This window comes from Leopardus geoffroyi, chromosome C3 (genome assembly GCF_018350155.1).
Source record: "Leopardus geoffroyi isolate Oge1 chromosome C3, O.geoffroyi_Oge1_pat1.0, whole genome shotgun sequence".
NCBI classification, from domain to species: Eukaryota; Metazoa; Chordata; class Mammalia; order Carnivora; family Felidae; genus Leopardus; species Leopardus geoffroyi.
Genome location: NC_059338.1, coordinates 109,023,872 through 109,043,509, shown reverse-complemented (window position 1 = coordinate 109,043,509; position 19,638 = coordinate 109,023,872). Strand labels below are relative to the sequence as shown.

The 19,638-nt window shown below is 36.2% G+C and overlaps 1 protein-coding gene across 3 annotated transcripts in view; it reads right to left on the bottom strand.

Moving 5' to 3' along the window:
- STK3 (serine/threonine kinase 3) overlaps nucleotides 1-19,638 on the bottom strand; it is a 285,816-nt gene that overhangs the window by 225,204 nt on the left and 40,974 nt on the right. For 2 of the 3 annotated variants that reach the window (XM_045454103.1, XM_045454104.1), the window contains exons 3-4: nucleotides 17,015-17,143; nucleotides 5,595-5,709 (exon numbers count right to left, since the gene is read on the bottom strand). In XM_045454103.1, coding sequence (XP_045310059.1) covers nucleotides 5,595-5,709; nucleotides 17,015-17,143 — 244 coding nt within the window. Of the gene's footprint in view, nucleotides 1-5,594; nucleotides 5,710-17,014; nucleotides 17,144-17,407; nucleotides 17,426-19,638 lie in introns of those variants that run through there. The other variant, XM_045454105.1, reaches the window with a different exon arrangement.

The following is a 19,638-nucleotide window of genomic DNA, read 5'->3' as shown; positions in this document are numbered from 1 at the left end:
CACAGAGTGCTGAGCATAACTAATAAAAAGGACTCATACCTAGACACATCCTTCTGACACATCTTGTTCCTTGTACAGTATCAGAACCATCAGGATAAAAAGGAAAGTCTAGGGCACCTGGGTCGCTCAGTCGGTTAAGCATCCAACCAGCTCAGGTCATGATCTTGCGGTTCCCCGCATTGGGCTCTATCAGAGCCTGGAGCCTGCTCGGGATTCTGTGTCTCCCTCTCTCTCTCTGCCCCTCCCCTGCCTGAGTTCTCTCTCTCTCTCTCTCTCTCTCTCTTTCTCTCTCTCAAAAGTAAGTTAAACATTTAAAACAGGGAAAATTAAAACAAAAAGAAAAAAAAAGTCGAAAAAGCTCCAGATTTGGGAGGGAGTGGTAAAAAACCTACAAATAAATAAGACTCTGAGAGGCATTAGCTATAACATTAGCAACCCTGGATGCTAGAAGGTAATACACAAAAGCTACAAAAACTCTCAAAGTTCTGAGAGAAACTTATTTTCAACATAAATTTCTACATAAGCCAACAATCAACTGTGAAAGCAAAATAAAAACATTTTCAGACATGCAAGAACTCAAATAGTTGACCGCTTATTCTTGTATCATGAAGAAGATCGTTTAAGGAAGAAAACAAAACAAGAGCGAAAACTAACGAAAGAGGAAGTATACAAGAAAATGATGGCACTAACCCAAAAGTCCAGTGAAAAGAAATTCCAAGGACACAGCTGTACAGCAGACCTAAAAAGCAATGAGTCCACATTAGAACAAGAAATCAGGAAGCTCCAAAGAATGTCTTCTCAAAGAAGAATCACATAAATTCCAGGAAACAGATCAAATGAGTAAGAAAGCAGAAGACATTAGCAAAATGATAAAGAAGGCTTATGCTGCTTCTCTAAACATAAGGGGGGGAAAAGGAAACAACTCCAGAAAAAAAAAACAAAAAATTATACAGCAACATCATGATCCTAACATAGATCCATCAAACTACAATGTGGCAATGATTCTGAGCAATTAAGTGTGAGAAAAGTAAATCCATTTAAACCAGATGCTGGGAACTTTCTCCAGGTGACCTAGAAGTATGACCCTGAACTTTTAGAGAGGGAAGTATAAATTCAGCACATCACTGTTTCTTCTTCCAAGATGTCCTTTACCCTCTCTTCTCTGATTCATTCATTCATTCATCCATGCATGCATGCAACAAATATTTCCTGAGCATTCTACATGCCAGGCGCATGCTAGGAACAGAGATAAAGCCATGAACAAAGAAGATAGGAACCAGCATTCTAATGATAAAGACTCCTCCTCTTCCAAGAATCTGCTAAGGGGTTATATCTCCTACCAAGCTTTCTCTGAACTTCCATGTTAGGCCAAATGCTTCTCTTTTACTGCTCTGAAAGAAGTCTAATTCTTCACAGAGTTGAACTAGCTTTTTATATAGGTATTATCTCAACAATGCAACAATGGCAAAATTTATTAGAGTTATTTGGACCTCTACTGCGCAGCACTGCACCTAGATCAATAAATGTTTTGAACCTTTCCATTCAACTGAAATGTAAATAAAATTGCCAAATAAAATGTAAAGCATTGCAGATGTTAATTATTATTTAACAGATGAGGAAGCTAAAGTCCCTGTCAGTTATATGACGTGCTCACATCTTGAAACTAGTTTGTGAAAGAGCCAAAACTAAAATCCATAGTACTAGGTTAAGTTAAAGTAAGTGGTCAAATCAAAAAATGGGTCAAAATGGCAGAGAATAACCTTAGGCATTTTCTTAGAACTTTTCTGAGTACACAACAAATAAATACATTAAAACTTCTATCCCTGAGTGGCTTATAGTAGGAGAAAGCAACTACAACTATTCTTTTCCTAAACACTAAAGGCTGACTAATTAAATGTGATTTCTAAGTATGGGATACCATAGCAGGGCGATCTACATGTAAGTTTCAGCAAACTTAAACCATGGTTCAAAACAATGTAATTACTTTGAAAAATAGTCAATTACTAAAATATATACTAGGACTTGACCTGTGTTTGTGAGTCTGAGCACAAATCAAGAATTTAACTCACACATATTTATAGATCCCCAATACTTAGAAGCTGAAAGATTCAATGAATACTAACTAAATAGTGACTTTTACTCATAATGCAACCAGGAGACTCAGAGAAACTTTTATCACCCATTGGAATATAGAAGCGTTTCACCTTCATCCTATCTCAAGTACTACTACCATTAATTACTACAGTTGTCATTTATTATCAGCTCAAATGCCAACTCTGCGATCTGCCCCATGTTAAGCAGCAACATTTAAATAGATACAATCCCAACCCCTTGCTGCTCAGCCTCAGTCCCAATCATTGGAATATAATTAACTCCTAAACTTAATTCTATGCCTTTATCTTTTCCTAGATATTTCCCAAAGAAAAAGAATAGGTGAAGGTACGAAACCTCTGAAAGAGATATTCTGAAGCTTCTTCTTCTTTAAGATCTATTCTGACAATAAAATAATTGGTTTTCTGACTTTTTAAAATATGTAAAGTGCTGGGGGCACCTGGGTGGCTTAGTCAGTTAAGCATCCAACTTCAGCTCAGGTCATGATCTCGTGGTTCGTGAGTTCGAGCCCTGTGTCAGGCTCTGTGCTGACAACTTGGAGCCTAGAGCCTGCTTCGGATTCTTAGTGTCCCTCTCTCTCTGCCCCTTCCCCACTTGCGCTCTATCTCTCTGTCTCTCAAAACCAAATAAAAATTAAAAAAAATTTTTTTGATATGTAAAGTGCTCATATAACTATTAGCAAACTGCCAGGCAATCCCGAAAACTGGTAAGAAAAATGCCAACCATAATGACAAAATGGCACAAAAAGGAAATGAAAGAGCCAATACACATATAAAAAGGTGCAAAGTCTACCTACCTGTCAAAATATGAAAAAAGTAATAATAATAGTAAAGATTATAATAATAATGGCAACTAGAATTTATCATGCTCTTTATGTGTGAATGTATAGTAAACACCTAATTAATTAATTAGATAAGAAACTACTCAGGAAAACAGGAAAAGTTTCAAAGAGGAGGTGATCTCTGAGCTGGTGCCTCATGGACGCAAATTCAGTAGACAAAGCCTGGGGATAAGGGAAGCACTCAAAGGTGGAGGAGAGGATGAGGTAATAACACTTACAAAAACACCAAATATGAATCCAGTTTTTATTCTTGGAACCATTTATATTCTAAAGTGCATAACAGAAGTGACAAGTTATGAAACTGTACAGAGAAGAGGGAGGTTAAGTAAACAGTGTTTACTTCAAGCTAAACAGATTAAACAAAAATTTTTTATTTTATTATTTTTTAGTGTTCATTTTTGAGAGAGAGAGAGAGAGAGAGAGAGAGACAGAGCACGAGCAGGAGAGGGGCAGAGAAAGAGGGACAGAATCCAAAGCAGGCCCCAGGCTCTGAGCTGTCAGCACAGAGCCCAATGCGGGGCTCGAACTCATGGATGGTGACATCATGACCTGAGCCAAAGCCGAATGCTTAACCAACTGAGCCACCCAGGCATCCCTAAATGTTTTTTAAAGGGCATATAACTTTATCAGATTTGTTTTTCCCTGTGCCTTTAATTTTCAAGGAAACATTTGATCAAAACCAGATAGCAATCCATAACTAAAAATCAGCAATACTTCATCCCTAGTGAGGTATCTTTAACTTAGGTGGTCTTCCTTTTAAATCAAAAGCTAAAAGAAACTTCCAACCTAGAATTCTTTTTAAACTTTTTTTTTTACAGTTATTTATTTTTGAAAGACAGAGAGAGACAGCACAAGTTGGGGAGGGGCAGAGATAGAAGGAGACACAGAATCAGAAGCAGGCTCCAGGCTCCGAGCTGTCAGCACAGAGCCTGATGTAGGGCTCGAACTCATGAACCATGAGATCATGACCTGAGCCGAAGTTGGACGCTTAAAAGACTGAGCCACCCAGGTGCCCCTCAACCTAGAATTCTTTACCCAGCAATTATACCATATAAAAAATGAAGTGAAATAACATTTTCACTTATCGCCATCATACCCACATAAAAGACCATACTAAAGGACAAGTTCTTCAGGCAACTGAGAAATGCAGAAAAGAATAAAGAACAATAAAAACTATAAATATAAATGGGGTAAAGTCTTTCCTTTGATAACTGGTGAAGGAATTCCCGAAGATTATGATTCATCCATACACATACTTTAGGACTATATATGGTATATACCTTCCCAGTTTGTAATTATTGGCAACAAGATATTGGCAACAAGAAAGACTGGCAACTTGAATAAAATATTTCCTATCTATGCACTATGGTAACATTAACATTTAAAATCAAGAAAACAGATTTTCCATTTCACACATTTTTACTTTATATTTCTAATACTTAGTAACTTTACATACCAAAAGTACTGGGTTTAACCCTGAAATGATCTTAAAACACTTCTCTAACTGGCGTATAATTATTTTCCATTAAACCATTGTTCTGTGACTCAAGAGTCATCTGATTTACATAAGTGCTAGTTAAGCACCATAGAAATTCTAAAATATATAATTAGAATGTCACAAAGCACTTAATCCATCCTGTCAAAACAGAGATTATTTTAATTTCTATTTTACTTTTAAAAGAAATCCTATTTACTTTATTTTCTCTAATAGAAAAAAAAATTAGTAGGATAAACTTACAATGTACTTCCCCAATCAAACTTTAAAATGATTCTGGTCAACCACAAACTGACTCAAGTAATTGACTCAAGTAATTAAGTACTTTTCTGAATGTATTTTAGTGAAATATGTCTGACAACATACAATAATGTCATATAATAATTAGGTTACCGTTCTACAGAATTACAAATTATTTCACTGATTATTATTCTTACTCATGCACAGATAAGCAGGTATAAATTCCGTCCTTATAAATTATTCAAGTAAACTAGATGCATTTCTAGCATAAACAATTTTGTTAACAGCTCTTTCACGTAGGGTTAAAACATAACCATAAAAAGCTATTATTAAGTAACATATTCCACTAACCTGAATTCTCTCACACACACACACACACACACACACACACACACACACACATAAAATTATGAGCTAGCTTTATCACTTTCAAACATCCTGACACTATTTCAAAAAATAAAGACAAAAATCGTCTTTCAATTATTTTTTAAAATTTAGAAACATAAAACTTCAATTGTTTGCCAGCCATAGATTATAATACAGAAAACTTAAGATAAATACCATGAATATTATGAAGTTCAAATAAAATTCTAGCCTTAATTTATTGAAACATATTAATAAAGAATATATACACTGATTCCAAATGAAGAAGTGGAATACTATGGTAGATTTTCTCAGTGACCTACCAAAAATTTCCTAACAAATAAATTAAACAATCATATGACTCTTAAATCTGCCATACAGAGATATACAGCTGGTTCTCACAACTCATACTAGATCTTTTTACACTGTAAAGTCTTTCTTTTTTCACACTGATATTTTCTTTGTAACAAAATACTACCTAGTCAGATCCTAAAGTATGAATCTTTAGAAATGAGATTAGCAAAACAGTTTAAAAATACTTACTGTCTTGTTTCGTAATCTAATTATGTCTGAGACAGAGCCAGCGCCACAGTACTCCATAACAATCCAGAGGTCTGTGTTCTTAAAATAACTGCCATAGTACTTTACAACATATGGGCTAAAGAAAAATATATAGACCATTAAACTTAGTTAATTCCCAAAGAAAATTATTTCTTAATCCCAATACAAAGTATTTTCAACATTTCATAATGTTCCAATAAGTAAACTTAATGAGTAAACATCTATAGTACATCAAATTGTCTATATGTAGGGTTTACCAACTGTGCATAATTAGGCTTTAACTCATGGATGAAATTTAACAGGATTACAAATCAGAGGAGGCCCAAATGCTCTGAGCGATTCCCAACAAAACAAGGCTTTGTTTTGGCAAAGGACTTAGTGTATAACATAAGGAACAAATGAAAATATTTAACTAAGGCATTTTAAATATAAATCTTTAAGGGAGTTCACATTCAGTCAAATTTTTTTTAATGAATAAATGGGGTTTTTTTCACTCTAATTATGTGTGTTTTTTATATGAAATTCATTGTCAAATTGGTTTCCATACAACACCCAAGTGCTCATCCCAACAGGTGCCCTCCTCAATGCCCATCACCCACTTTCCACTCCCTCCCACCCACCATCAACCCTCAATTTATTCTCAGTTTTTAAGGGTCTCTTATGGTTTGGCTCCCTCCCTCTCTAACTTCAGTCAAATATTAATACTCAACTTTAAAATACTCTATAATTCAACAAGGCCAAAAAAAATTATTTTTAATTCTCTTTTATTTGGGTCTTTAAAATCCAGAGATAAGTAATCACAACTATTTTTGCTTTAAATGCAGATAATTAAAATTAACAATTTAGAATATTTTTAAACTGAAGTTTTATGCCTTTCAGAGCAGAATAAACTATGTTTATAACCTAACTGTTTTTAGGAAGACTTAGAAAGAGACAAGTAGTCATTTATTTCTTTAATATTTACCTAATATTTATTAAGGGCAAGCTATATACACTGATACGTAAAACATCTTGTCCAAGTCAAAGAGGCAGAGTATCCATATTCACAGAATACATAAAAAGATGAAAAATACAAGGTAGTATAAGCTAAATCATATACAGCTTACATGCTACAAGAGCTAAAATAAGCAAATGATCATGGGAGAGCCAGCAGAAAAAAACTTGTACAAAGGGTGGTATTTGAACTATGAGAGGATAAAACCTCAAATTATGGGTAGAGAAGAGATAAGAACATTCTAGAAAAAAGAAAGGCCATGTGTGAAGACACAAAATAGAAAAATCAAGAATGGCATGTTTAGGGCACAACTTGTTCAATAGATATTTCTATCTAGTAGCAGCTATCATGAAAAGTGGCAGAAATGGAAGATAAGACACATGAATCAAATTAGCAAAAAATAAAAATAAATGGAAAGTACTATAAAAGACGACATAAAGAGACCACCAAAACAAGAGGTCAGGAGAAGACTGTCAGGGAAGACTTCTCAGTAAAGCCTTTACAATTTCAGCTAAGTCTTCAAATCAAGAGTAGAGCAGATTGGTTGGAGCTTAAGGGCTTAAATTAAAAAGGTAGCTACAAAGCTAGAATTCATTCCTGGGGTTTATCCTTCTGCTTGTCATGACCTCTTGCACAGATTTGCTTCCTAACTGGTCTCCTTGTCATAGTTTTCTACCCCATTCTAATCTTTGTTCCATATAGTTAACAAGGTTTTACCTTCCTTTAAAACAAAGGTAAAATAAACTGATCATACTGCTCTCCCATTTAAAAAAAAAAAAAAAAACTTAAAAAAAAAAAAAACAAACTTCCAATCAATAGCTCTCCATTACTGAAAAGGTCTTAACTGCTTCATATCACATGCAAGACATTTCAACATCTACCTTTCTACCCATGTCTCTCATTATTTCCCATCTCACACCTTAAATTTGCAGACATACTCAACTTTGGTAGGCATTGGGAATGGAAAATAAGTATCAGGAGTTCCTAAGTGTTCACTGAACCACTGAAGAAACATGCTTGTTTACAAACAAATGAAACTAATCTATAGACCCAGAACTTCAACTTACGGGAAACATTAAAAAGGCTTCTCTACATACACTTCTTTGGGGTGTGAGTGCCTGTGTAGAAACCTTTACAGGGAGTATTGCTCTTACACCTGGCTGTGCCTCAGAAACACTTGTGGCCCAGGTCCCACACCTTAGGGGTTCTAATTCAGCAGGTCTTTTAAAAGCTCAATAGGTGACTCTGATATAGATTCAGAGTTGAACTTCACTCCAAAAGAACATCCTTCAAAGAACTTCTTTAAATATTAATTTTCTCATTCAGAATTTTGGATGTATTAAGTGGCAACGAATTCAAGACTATGTTCACTGAAAGACACATAGAAAACATATGTTTTATCTTGCAATGCACTAAGTAATTAGCAGTCTTAAGGATAGGACTGACAGCCCTTACAAAAATTAGGGATTCTAACCTGGGCAGCTACCTGAAAAAGCAACTCTGTCTTTAGTGATAAGTCAAGAAAATGGCTTTGGGGAAAGGTAAAATGCTCCTCAAAAAATACTTTGTGGTCCACTCTAATACATAATCAAGTAGGTGGATCAAGGTCCAACAGTTCTATGCCATAAAACACGGCCTCAATAATTTTAACCTAAAAAAGTATTCAAGCAGATAGAGCTAAACAGTCACATTAAGGACACATACCCGAATATAGTTTCTAACATTCATTCAACATTCATTCATTGACCCTCTGCTTAAGCCGGATATTCAAAACACAGTGGTGAACCACACAGACTCAACCCTGACTCTCAGAGAGCACACACCAGCATGAAAATACACTGGTATTAGAGAAGTCAGCCCACAAATAAATGTAATTAGTAACTGTGGTTAAAAAAATAAAATAAAATAAAATAAAATAAAATAAAATAAAATAAAATAAAATAAAATAAGAGGGCTGCCATGAGATAAACTGGCTGAGACTATATTTTGCATTCATCATCTCTCCAAATAAAACTTTCTAGGGGCACCTGGGTGACTCAGTCAGTTAAGCGTCCGACTTCGGCTTAGATCATGATCTCATGGTTTGTGAGTTTGAGCCCCGCGTCGGGCCCTGTGCTGACAGCTCAGAGCCTGGAGCCCGCTTTGGATTCTGTGTCTCCCTCTCTCTCTGCCCCCTCCACCACTCACACTCTGTCTCTGTCTCTCAAAAATGAATAAACGTTAAAAAAAAAATTAAAAAAAAAAAAACTGTTCTAGCTCATATGAAAGAATGGCACAGAACCCATATACCACGGTAGTCCCTTAACTTGGGACTTTTACCTGCCTCCCCCAGAAAAAAAGAAGCTCTATGAGGTTAGGTACCAATCTGGCTTGCTCTCCATTTTATCCTCAATATCTCTCTTCTTACAGGTACAAACATACAAATACAAACAAAAGCACTGAATAAGTGAACAAATGAATAATCACAGAAAAGCTAACAGAAGGGACCTAATGTAGGCCTCCCCGAAAGAATAACATTTAAGGGAAGATTCAAAGGTTGGCTGGAAGTTAACCAGATAAAGAACATCCAGGCACCAAGAACTGTCTGTGCAAAGGCCTCAGGAGAAAAAGAGCAAATCATTCTCAGGGAATCAAAAGATCAGTGTACCTAGAATAGAATGAAGAATAAGATTTAACACAATGTAGTTGCAGATGGATAAAGAAGCCTCATAATGAAGAGCCTCAAAACCAAGATAAGGGCTTTATTAGATATGCAAGAGATCTGAGAAGGAATTTTAAGCACAGCAATAACATGATCTAATTTATATTTTGTAATATATTTTGTAATTTTATATTTCTCCGGCTTCTGCATGAAAGCTAGATTACAGGAAAGCAAAACAGACACAGGTAGACCAATTAGAAGATTATGTTAATCTATGTATGCATGAGATCATAATGAGCATATCTTCTTATTTTCTGTATTTGTGATGCTTTGACAAGGACCTGCTGACAAGGCCTCCACTGTCCCTCTTAGAGTTAGCTAATTCCTAGAAATAGCACCTGTGAGCATACCTTTCCTATGCAATCAAACCAATCTGGAGTCCATACCCTCAACCACCGCCAGGGTCACTATTCCCCTAACTTCATCAACCCAGAGTCATGTACCAAACAAGTAGGGACTGCCCTACACCCAGTGAAATCATTACTCATTGAAATCATTCAAACCAACCAATCCTAGACCTCTTTACCCCACCTCATCCATTCCTTCCCATAGAATCACAACAAAGGCTCTTGCCCATGTTTTCCATGCTCTCCTTCTGCCTCCTATCTGACCCTGGTGCTTCCCTGTATAAGTTTCCTCTCCCCTTCTCACCCACTCTTGCACGGCAGGCTCCCTCCTCTTGGGGTAAAAATTTATCTCCTGATCCATTGGTCTCACCACACCTAAACAATAATAAAACCTACATTTTTAAAAAGAGATGTTGGTGAATTGAAGGGAGAGTAAAAGAAAGAGCAAAGAAAACAAATTCATGAGATATTGTCAAGGTACACTCAACACAATTTGGTAATGACATAGACTGGCAAGCTAAGAGACTGTAAGCCGGTTTTCTTCTATGTTATGCACACTGAACATAAGCTTAAGACTGACAAATTAAGATTAAAATTTAGGTGGCTCAGTGTGGTGAGCATCTGATTTGGCTCAGGTCACGATCTCAGAGTTTGTGAGTTCGAGCCCTGAGATGGGCTTTGCACTGACAGCGCAAGGCCTACTTTGGATTCTCTGTCTCCCTCTCTCTCTGCCCCTTCCCTGCTCACACTCTCTCAAAAATAAACAGTAAAAAAATTTTTTAATAAAATTATTTTTAAAAGATTATAATTTAACGCTGTGATTTTAAAAAAATTATATACACAGGTACTAATATGGTCAAAGAGTTCAAGACCTGTGACTTCTAACTCAGTTTCCACTGACATAGACATCATTCATTTAAATTCATTCATCATTCATTCATGTATCATTTTATTATTTTTTTTAAGTTTATTCATTTATTTTTGAGAGAGAGAGAGAGAGAGAGAGAGAGCAAGGGGGGGGTTGGAGAAGAAAGAGAAGGAGACACAGAATCCGAAGCAGGCTCCAGGCTCTGAGCTGTCAGCACAGAGCCCGATTCAGGGCTTGAACTTACGAACCATAAGATCATGACCTGAGCTGAAGTCCAACACTTAACCAACTGATCCACCCAGGCACCCCTATGTATCATTTTAAAATAATCAATGTTTCCTAAACAATATAGATGGCCTAATGGCAGGAGCTAGGGAGACAAACGAGTAAACTTCAGTGACTAAAAAAGGCAGTCAAGGCAATGGAGAACTCCTGAAGAAGTTTATGCAAGAATTTAAAGAGGATTACATTGTGCAGGACTGTCAGGGGTCAAAGGGGTCACTGTTCATTTCAGCCAGCAAGGTAACAAACTATACAGTTATTTAGATTTCTTAACATGTTTTTTAACCACACATTGATTCTTAAACGCTAGAGGAGGCAGAGTTTCCTTCAAAACACTAGCTCTACACTATTTAATTTTAAGCAACACACAAAATTTTAATTCAGCCATAATTCCTAAGAACCTTGACTAAGGATGCTGCATGGGTTTATAGGACTTATGAGAATCCAGTAACTCTGTGTAGTCTTGCCACTGCTAAATAGTTAAATATGCCTTTAAAAATTCTATTGGGTGGAGGGACAAGGAAGACACAAGTCAAATTACTGCATACACCAGGAAGCAAGGTGAAACACGATGCCTCGATTACTGGGGTGACAATCATAAGCCATATTCTACTCCTCTCTCCCGTGCCACCTCCTCACCGCTTCATTCTCCTGTCCTGTTCATGTATGTCCCTTCCCCTATTTAACACCTTCAGCCCAATGAAACTATGTACCATCTTCCCCAACTTTTTTTTTGGCACATCCCATGCCTAATGACCATATTCTTTCCATTCCTGTCTCCTTTTCACATAGTAGTTTCACTACCCTAAAAATCCTCTGTGTTCCATCTATTCACCCTTCCTACCCTGCTAACCCTTAGCAACCACTGATCTTTTTATTGTCTCCTTAGTTTTGTCTTTTCTAGAATGTCATAAAGTGAGAATCATACAGTATGTAGCCTTTTCAAATTGGCTTCTTTCACTTAGTAATATGCATTTAAGTTTTCTCTATGTCTTTTCGTAGTTTAGTAAATCACTTCCTTTTAGTGCTGAAAAATATTCCATTGCCTGGATGTAACACAGTTTATTTATGCATTCACCTACTGAAGGACATCTTGGTTGCTTCCAAGTGTTTGCTAATTATAAATAAAGCTGCAATAAACATCCGTGTGCAAGTTTTTATGTGAACGTTAAGTTTCCAACTCCTTTGGATAAATATTAAGGAGTATGATTGCTGGATCATATAGCTAAAAGTAGGCTTAGTTTTGTAAGAAAATGGCCAAACTGACTTCTAAACTGGCTATACCATTTTGCATTGCTACCACCAATGAATGGAAGTTCCTTTTGCTCCACATCCTCACCACTATTTGGTGTTGTCAGTGTTCCAGATTTGGGTCATTTTAATAGGTGTGTAGTGGTATCTCATTTTAATTTGCATTTCTCTAATGACACATGATGGGAAACACCTTTCCATATGCTTATTTGCCATCTGCATATCTTTCCTGGTAAGGTATCTATGAAGGCTTTTTGCCCATTTTTTACTTGGGTTGCTCATATTTTTGTTAAGTTTTAGGGATTCTTTGTACCTTTTTGATAACACACCTTAACAGATAACTCTTTTGCAAATATTTTCTAAAGTCCTCCCATTATGAGCATGTGAAAATTAAAATACTAACAAATGGCTATTTTTCATTACAGAAGTTTCACTAACATCCTTCTACCATCTTAACAGTGCTCTAAACTTAATAGGGGTAACACAGTGTTTTTACAAAGGCTATATGAATACTCTCCTATGAAAACTGAGCTGTTTCCAATATAAATCTAAATCACAGCAATTTATTTCTGGGCCCACCCAAAAATGAATATACATATACATGAACTAATACAAATTGCCAAAATTCATCACAAATCCTTCAGTATGGTGATTTTCAAACTTTTTTTTGTGGGGGGGGGGGGGAAGGCCCTCACTAACAGTGTTTTAATGGAATTTTACCCAGAAACATCAGCAAATAGAACAGGCAGGAGAGGGACTACTCTGGTAGAAGCCTCTAAGCAGACCAGCTAAAAATGTGCTATTCCCAACACATGGATTGCCTCTCCTCTTTGCCCCCCAAATCTAAGTAATTCTAAATCACTTAGTTTAGGTATGACCTCCCTGGAGTAGCTTTCCCTGAATCTCCAATGGTGAGGTGTTGGATATGTATTCCGACCTACATAGTTTCCATGATTAGCCCATCCCAGCTCTTATCACACTGTATAAAACAGTCCATCCATTCATCTGCCTCTCCCATCTAACTGAAAGTCCCTCTAAAGTCTAAGACTCCTTCATTGTTGTATCTCCTGTGAGCAATGCATAAAGGCTCCCCTTACCAGTATGTACTCAATATATATTAGTTGAGTGCATAAATAAGTGAATAATTGTGTGCCTTGATGCATGTGGTAACAACACATTTCTCCTGGTTTACACAGGAGAAGTTCCATGAGTAGTGTAAGGACAAGGAATATAGGGGCCATATCAACTGTGGTTCCCTTGTCTCCAAATTACCTAACACACAGTATTCCTAACTATTACTGACCAGCTCCTGCCTCCACCGCTAGCAATGCCTTGAGAGTGCTTCAGTCTGAAGTGCTGGAATCTTTCTGTAGACCCTGCTTTCTTCAGCACAGGCTAGAGTAGCAAATGTGTGTTCTTATGGCATCCCAGTCACTAACTAGCTGTGTGATTTGGGACAATTCATGTAAAATCTCTAGGTCCCATTTTCTGTATATGTAAAATTTTTAAGTTCTAAAATATGCTTTAGCACAAGGAGTCTTTTCCTCAAATAAAATTTTAGAATGAGCCCCAATATAGAAAAAAGATAAAAGCAATGGCTGAAGTTTCTCATTCTGCTCAATCCTTCACTGTTGGAGGAAAATACCCGCACCTCCTTAGAGCAGAATACATTTACAAAACTCTAAATTAATAGACCCTACAGAGATCTAGCCTAACATTAACATTCTATGATTTATATGTTAAACAAATATTTATTAAATGTCTACTCTGTGCCAAGCACTGGACTAGACACAAAAGATTCTGTAATAAACAATGTAGATGGGCTCCCTCAAATATTTATGCCAAAATGCAGTATTAAACACATGTTTAATATTTACTAAAATGAACAAAAAAATTTAAACACCCTCTGGTCTCTTTGTATAGACAATTTGCCAAATGTTCATATAGCTGAATAGACCTTATTTTAATTTCAAAAATGCAAATCTCATTTTCTCTAAGTGGGAATTTTTCAATTTGTACTGTTCTCTTACAAATCATTTGTATGTTAGTTTCCTGATACCACATCTAAATTAACACTAGTAATTAGTAGCTATGCTTGCCCTGTCATTTCCTGGTTTGTTTTTTACTTGTCCTATCTTTTAGTATTTTTAGGATCTTTTAACCTACTAATTTTTCTGATTCTTCACTATTTCATGTGAATAGTGAATCTGAAAGTAAAATCCAAAAGGCATGAACTATTTTTTATCAGTAATTGTTCCACCATATTTCAGTCAACAAATATTTGAGACATCCCTACCATGTACAAGACATTCTGCTATAAAATGATACAAAATTTCTAGAACTTTATTCACATTTCTTTCCCCTTTTATTCTTTACTCTTCTTTCTCCTGAGTAGTTTAAAATATATAATGACAAAGGACCAGATTTCCCTAGGGTTCCCTCAACCTACAACACTCTTCCATATTCCTTATTCATACCATATCCATTCACGTTCACTCAACAAAAAGTACAGTAGTGCTAGGCATTGTAACGTGTGGTAATATGAGTCCCTCTCAGGAAATGAAGAGAAGGATAAAGATAGTGAAGACATCTCAGAAGGAGAATCTATAAGATAGTGCCCTCAGAAGTATCAGAAAAAGAAACAAAGATGACTCTCAATTTTGTCATTGGGAGACTAAGTAGGTGATGATGCCATTAACAGAACAGGAACTGCAGAGGCTTCTCTGCAATAATTAAAAATTTGGTCTAAGAATGTTAAATGCGAAGTTCCTTCTGGGTATTCTCCAGTTGAGTCGCCCGGACTAGAATCAGTAATTCCCGTATTTGAGTAAACACTGTGTGGCAAGATCCAGGGCACTTACTAAGACATACTCCCAAAATCACAGAATTTAAGAGTCAGGTGACAGAGAATGCAAGTAAAAGTGTGCTTAAAAGAGAAACTCGGGTAAGACAGAAGACTGGAAGCACAGGCACAATTATAAAGGACTTTATATGCCATGCTTAGGAGGTTGGATCTATCCAGGCAATGGGAAAGCATTTAAGGTTTTAAACAAGGAATGGCTTAATTAGATTTGCATTTTAGAAAGATCACTCCAGTTTCAGGGTAGAAAATGAGTTGGAAGAGTGAAAACTGAAAGCAAAAGAAACAAACAGGTAGCTGAGAAAGAAATGTGAGCAAGAGCAGATTGGTCCTAAGATGCACAAAGATTAGAGGAAGATGTGTATGATAGGTAATATTTGCAACCCTGCCTTTCCCAGAGCACACTCAAGTTAAAATCTCTAAAGGACAACAGCAGTCCCTAAACTACACTTAATCATAAGAATAAAGTAGTAATAGCAACATGCAAGTATTAAGCCCCTGATGGGCCCAACACTATTCTATGCTCAATCTTTCTTTTCTACAACAAACTGTGGTAACCATATTCTTATCAAATTACCAGATTAATAGTAAGGTGTGGGAAAACTTTGAATTACATATTTTGATCTGGGAGCTGAGGAATGTATTTTTTCTATAACCACTTGAATTTCCAGTTATACAGCCTTTATGGAAAATATATATAATCTAAATATGTAGTACACAATAAAGAAAAGCAAAACTGAACAGACTCAAGCAACAAAGTTCTTCTATGATTATTCAGTCACCTCATTAGCCAAAGGGCTTATAATATATGGACCTTATACACTTTTGGAAGAGAAAGTTTTTCATAGACCTTTTACTAATATATTGGGCCCTGATCGGATTAGAGATGACAACGTGTCCAGATTCTCCTGAGTCATCAGCTGTAATATACCGTGTGGCTCAATCAATTTTGATGATTAAAACATAAGTTGAGGGTTTCTGGGAAAGCTCTTTCCTGCCTTTTCCCTTTTTTCTTCTACTGGAACATAAACATAAGGCTGGAGCAAGAGCAGCCCTCTTCGAACCACAAGATAATAAGCATGAGGACACAAGCCACGTAATAAGGATAGCACAGTATAAGAAAAAAAGTCTGAGTCCGAGACTGTGGTTACTTTATGCTGCTACACCAACCCTACCTGGAGACCACTGTAAAGAGAGAGTAATGAAATCCCTCTTCAACTAAGTAACTATAGGCTAAACATAGTCCTAATTCATAAACTCTGCGTTTCTGACCAAACTACTTAACAGGGCACATAAGACACTTCACGGTCAGCTCCATTTCCCTATCCCATTTCACACCAATCTCTGTCTCATGCCTTCCACTCCGGTAATTCTAAACCTTGTCGGAACAGCACATACCAGTGAGCTGATTTTCACCTGTCTACCTATAATTCTCTTTACTCTCTCTCATCCTTCCATTTCTCCACAATTTTAATTAACTCTTCCTCAGCAAGCCAGACTTCATAACTCCTGGCTGGGAGTTAAGGTACCCTGCCTCCTTGCTCTCACATCACCCCATGCACCAGGGAGTACAGGGACTGTACTGTATTATATAGCTATTTACGTAAGTATCTGTCTTCCCAACTAGATCACTAGCCCCTCAAGAAGAAAAGCAATAGTTTAGCTCTTTTGGTATTCCTGGACTCTGGCATAGTAGCAGCTGGCCCACCAGCAACGCTCAGTAAATGTCTGTTGAATGAATTAGAGTTACATAAAACATGGCTGTTTTTAATTAGTAAAAACAATTATATAATAAAGACTGTTAAATGATCCCCCTTCACATTAAAAAATAATTTTCACCCATAATTTGCCCTGAAGATAAGAAAATGGCTTAAGTATTTTCTGCCACCATATGTTGCTTTATAAGATTATTTCCCCCTTAGAACTGTAAGTCCTAAAGACAACACCACAAAACTATCCTTATCTTCCTTGAAGGATTAGTCTCACTTCAGATGGAAAGTCAGAAAGCTAACCAGATGTCCAAAGAATACATTTTCTTACATATTATTAGCAAAACTCATCAGAATGAAGGTAAATAAAAAAATAAAATCTGTTCATACCTGTCACATTGTTGCATTATGGAAATTTCTTTGATTATTTCCTGAAGATCCGACTCAACAGGTACTTGTTTAATTGCCACAACCTGACCAGATTCCTTATGTATTGCTTTAAATACACTTCCGTAAGACCTAAAAGAAACCAAGACGTTTATTTTTTTCCTTTCAAACATCATAGGTATTAAGAGAAAAAGTCTACTATGAGTGAGTTTTTGCATGTAGTTTTTTTCTGGTTTAAAACACTATTTAATGGTGATAACCCAAAGTAAACAAATAAGAAAAGTGAATTATACCTTAGCTTTAATGTTTCAATTGTATACTTAAAATCTACTAAAATCATCAAGTTCATATATAAAGATTTGCTTTTTTCCTTATGAATGAAAGAAGTAGACTTACGGTTTGTCAACTCAAACAAATGCAGCATTAAGAAGATATAAATGAAAATTAAAAGAATGAAATATAGAACAAAAACAGCCAAAGTCTCAAGTTAGGGGAAAAGGCCTATCTTACCTTAAGCATAATCATCCCCAAAATATCAAAGCCCCATGCCTGTTCAGACCGAATAAAAGCAAAATGAAACCCTCAGCTGAGGACTACATTATTACCAAAGTTAGAGAAGCAAGGAATCTGGTTTTCCCTTTGTCATACACCAAGGTCTCCTCAAATGCTCCTCCTCCTCCTCAAGAGCAAGACCACACACTTACAGGTAAATCAAAGGAGTAATAGGATCTAATGGCCCCCTGCCCAAAAATCATCTCTGCTACAACCCTTGAAACTTTGCCAATTAAATATTTATGTGTTTTAAAGTGCAAAACAACGAGAGAGGGAAGCCATGTGTACTCTGGTATGAATTAGAAGACAAAGTAAACATTGCTACCACTTTCTTTTCTTACAGTAAGCCAGGTACTAGGATTAGTGTTTTACATGCATTATCGAATTCGACCCTCTCAACTGTGAGGTAAAATACTACCACCAACATTTTATAAATGAGGGAACAGAGACTCAGATACTGAATTTAAACATATAATTTAACAAAGAATTTAAACATATAATGATTCCAAAGACCATACTCGTCCCACTGAATCATTTCTGCAGAGGAGAAAGAAGAGCAAGTCATTGGAAGACATGGCACGTTTCCTAGTATTAGAAAGCTATGCAGAATCATTTTCAAATTTATAATCTTTTAAAATAAGTGAAAAATAAGTGATAAACCAGCTACCCTAATAACATGAATTTTATCCTATCCTCTTTTTCTTTAAGCTTTCCGAAGTAATTTATTTAATTTGATACTCAAAGACACCTTTGTGTGTATGAAGTCCTAATTTATGCACATAAACACACACACACACACACACATATATACCTCCCCCCTTAAACATCATATATGTATACATATATATGTATATAAACATGCGTGTGTGCATATATATATATATATATATATATATTCCCTCAAAAGCCAATACAGAATTCAGTGATGGGTTATCTACTGCGAATGAACACCATCACTCTCTTCTAAAGTCTCATTACTGCAAAAGAGAAGCTGGGAACCACATTTCCCAGAATTCCTTTCCTTGAATGGAACCTAGTTAACAGTCTGACAATGAGAAGAATATGCACGAAATCTGAACGGCAAAAAGTTGAGGAGAAACCATCATTCTCCAGATGTAGTTGGAGCAGATGCACTGACAAATATGACATATACGGTGGCTTCCTGCTGAGTTTTTGATGACCAATACATGTTGCTACAGAATAAGAGAGTTGACGGGAAGCTTCTCAAAGATTCTTAAGGATTCCAGTAGATTCCCAGTGAGCTTTTAAGAAACACTCATTTCAGTGTTTCAGGCAGAGATGTTTAGTGTTGGCTTCTCTGACCTTCATTAGCAGATTTGATGACCTCTGTATCTGCGGCCCTTCAACAAGTCATTTGAGCTCCTAATTTTATAATAAACTCTCTATAACCAGAGTACATCAAGGAGCTTTTCTTTTCCTGATCAAACCCTGCTACCAATAGTTTTTGGCATAGGAAGTGGTTCCAAGGGAAAGATCTTAAAGATAAGAAGCTTGAATTAGTTCTTTCTTAGATCTGAAGACAGTAATGACTTCAATGCAAGTACAAATAGAATATTGTCAGTCTATGGCATTCAGTGGCAAAACAATTATTTAAATTATTACCCTTAGTTGCCTAAAGAGTAAGTAAAGCTTTAGAAGACCGAGTACCTGTACCATTAGAACATTACGATGAAAATAAGAGTACAAATACTATAGAACAGGCTATATTGGAAATATACTATAGAACAGGCCTACATTGGAAAAGTTACATAACAAATATGACAAGCTCAGAGCTTAAATTTCCAGCTCAAGACTGAGAACCAGAAAACTTCTGAATGCCCCAAAAGAATTTTTTAATTCTTATAGGCACAGGGCTGAGACTTCTGAAAAAAAACTCAAGGTCCAATCTATGCTAGAAGCTGAATTACATTGCAAACTAAATTCACAACATCACCAGGTCTATCCTGTTAAAGTTAGACTTTTAACTCATTACCAGTGAGTTGGTAATGAGACATTTAAGTAGACATTTATTAATCTGAGTACCTTGAACCCCCCAAACCTACCAAGCCTCCCTT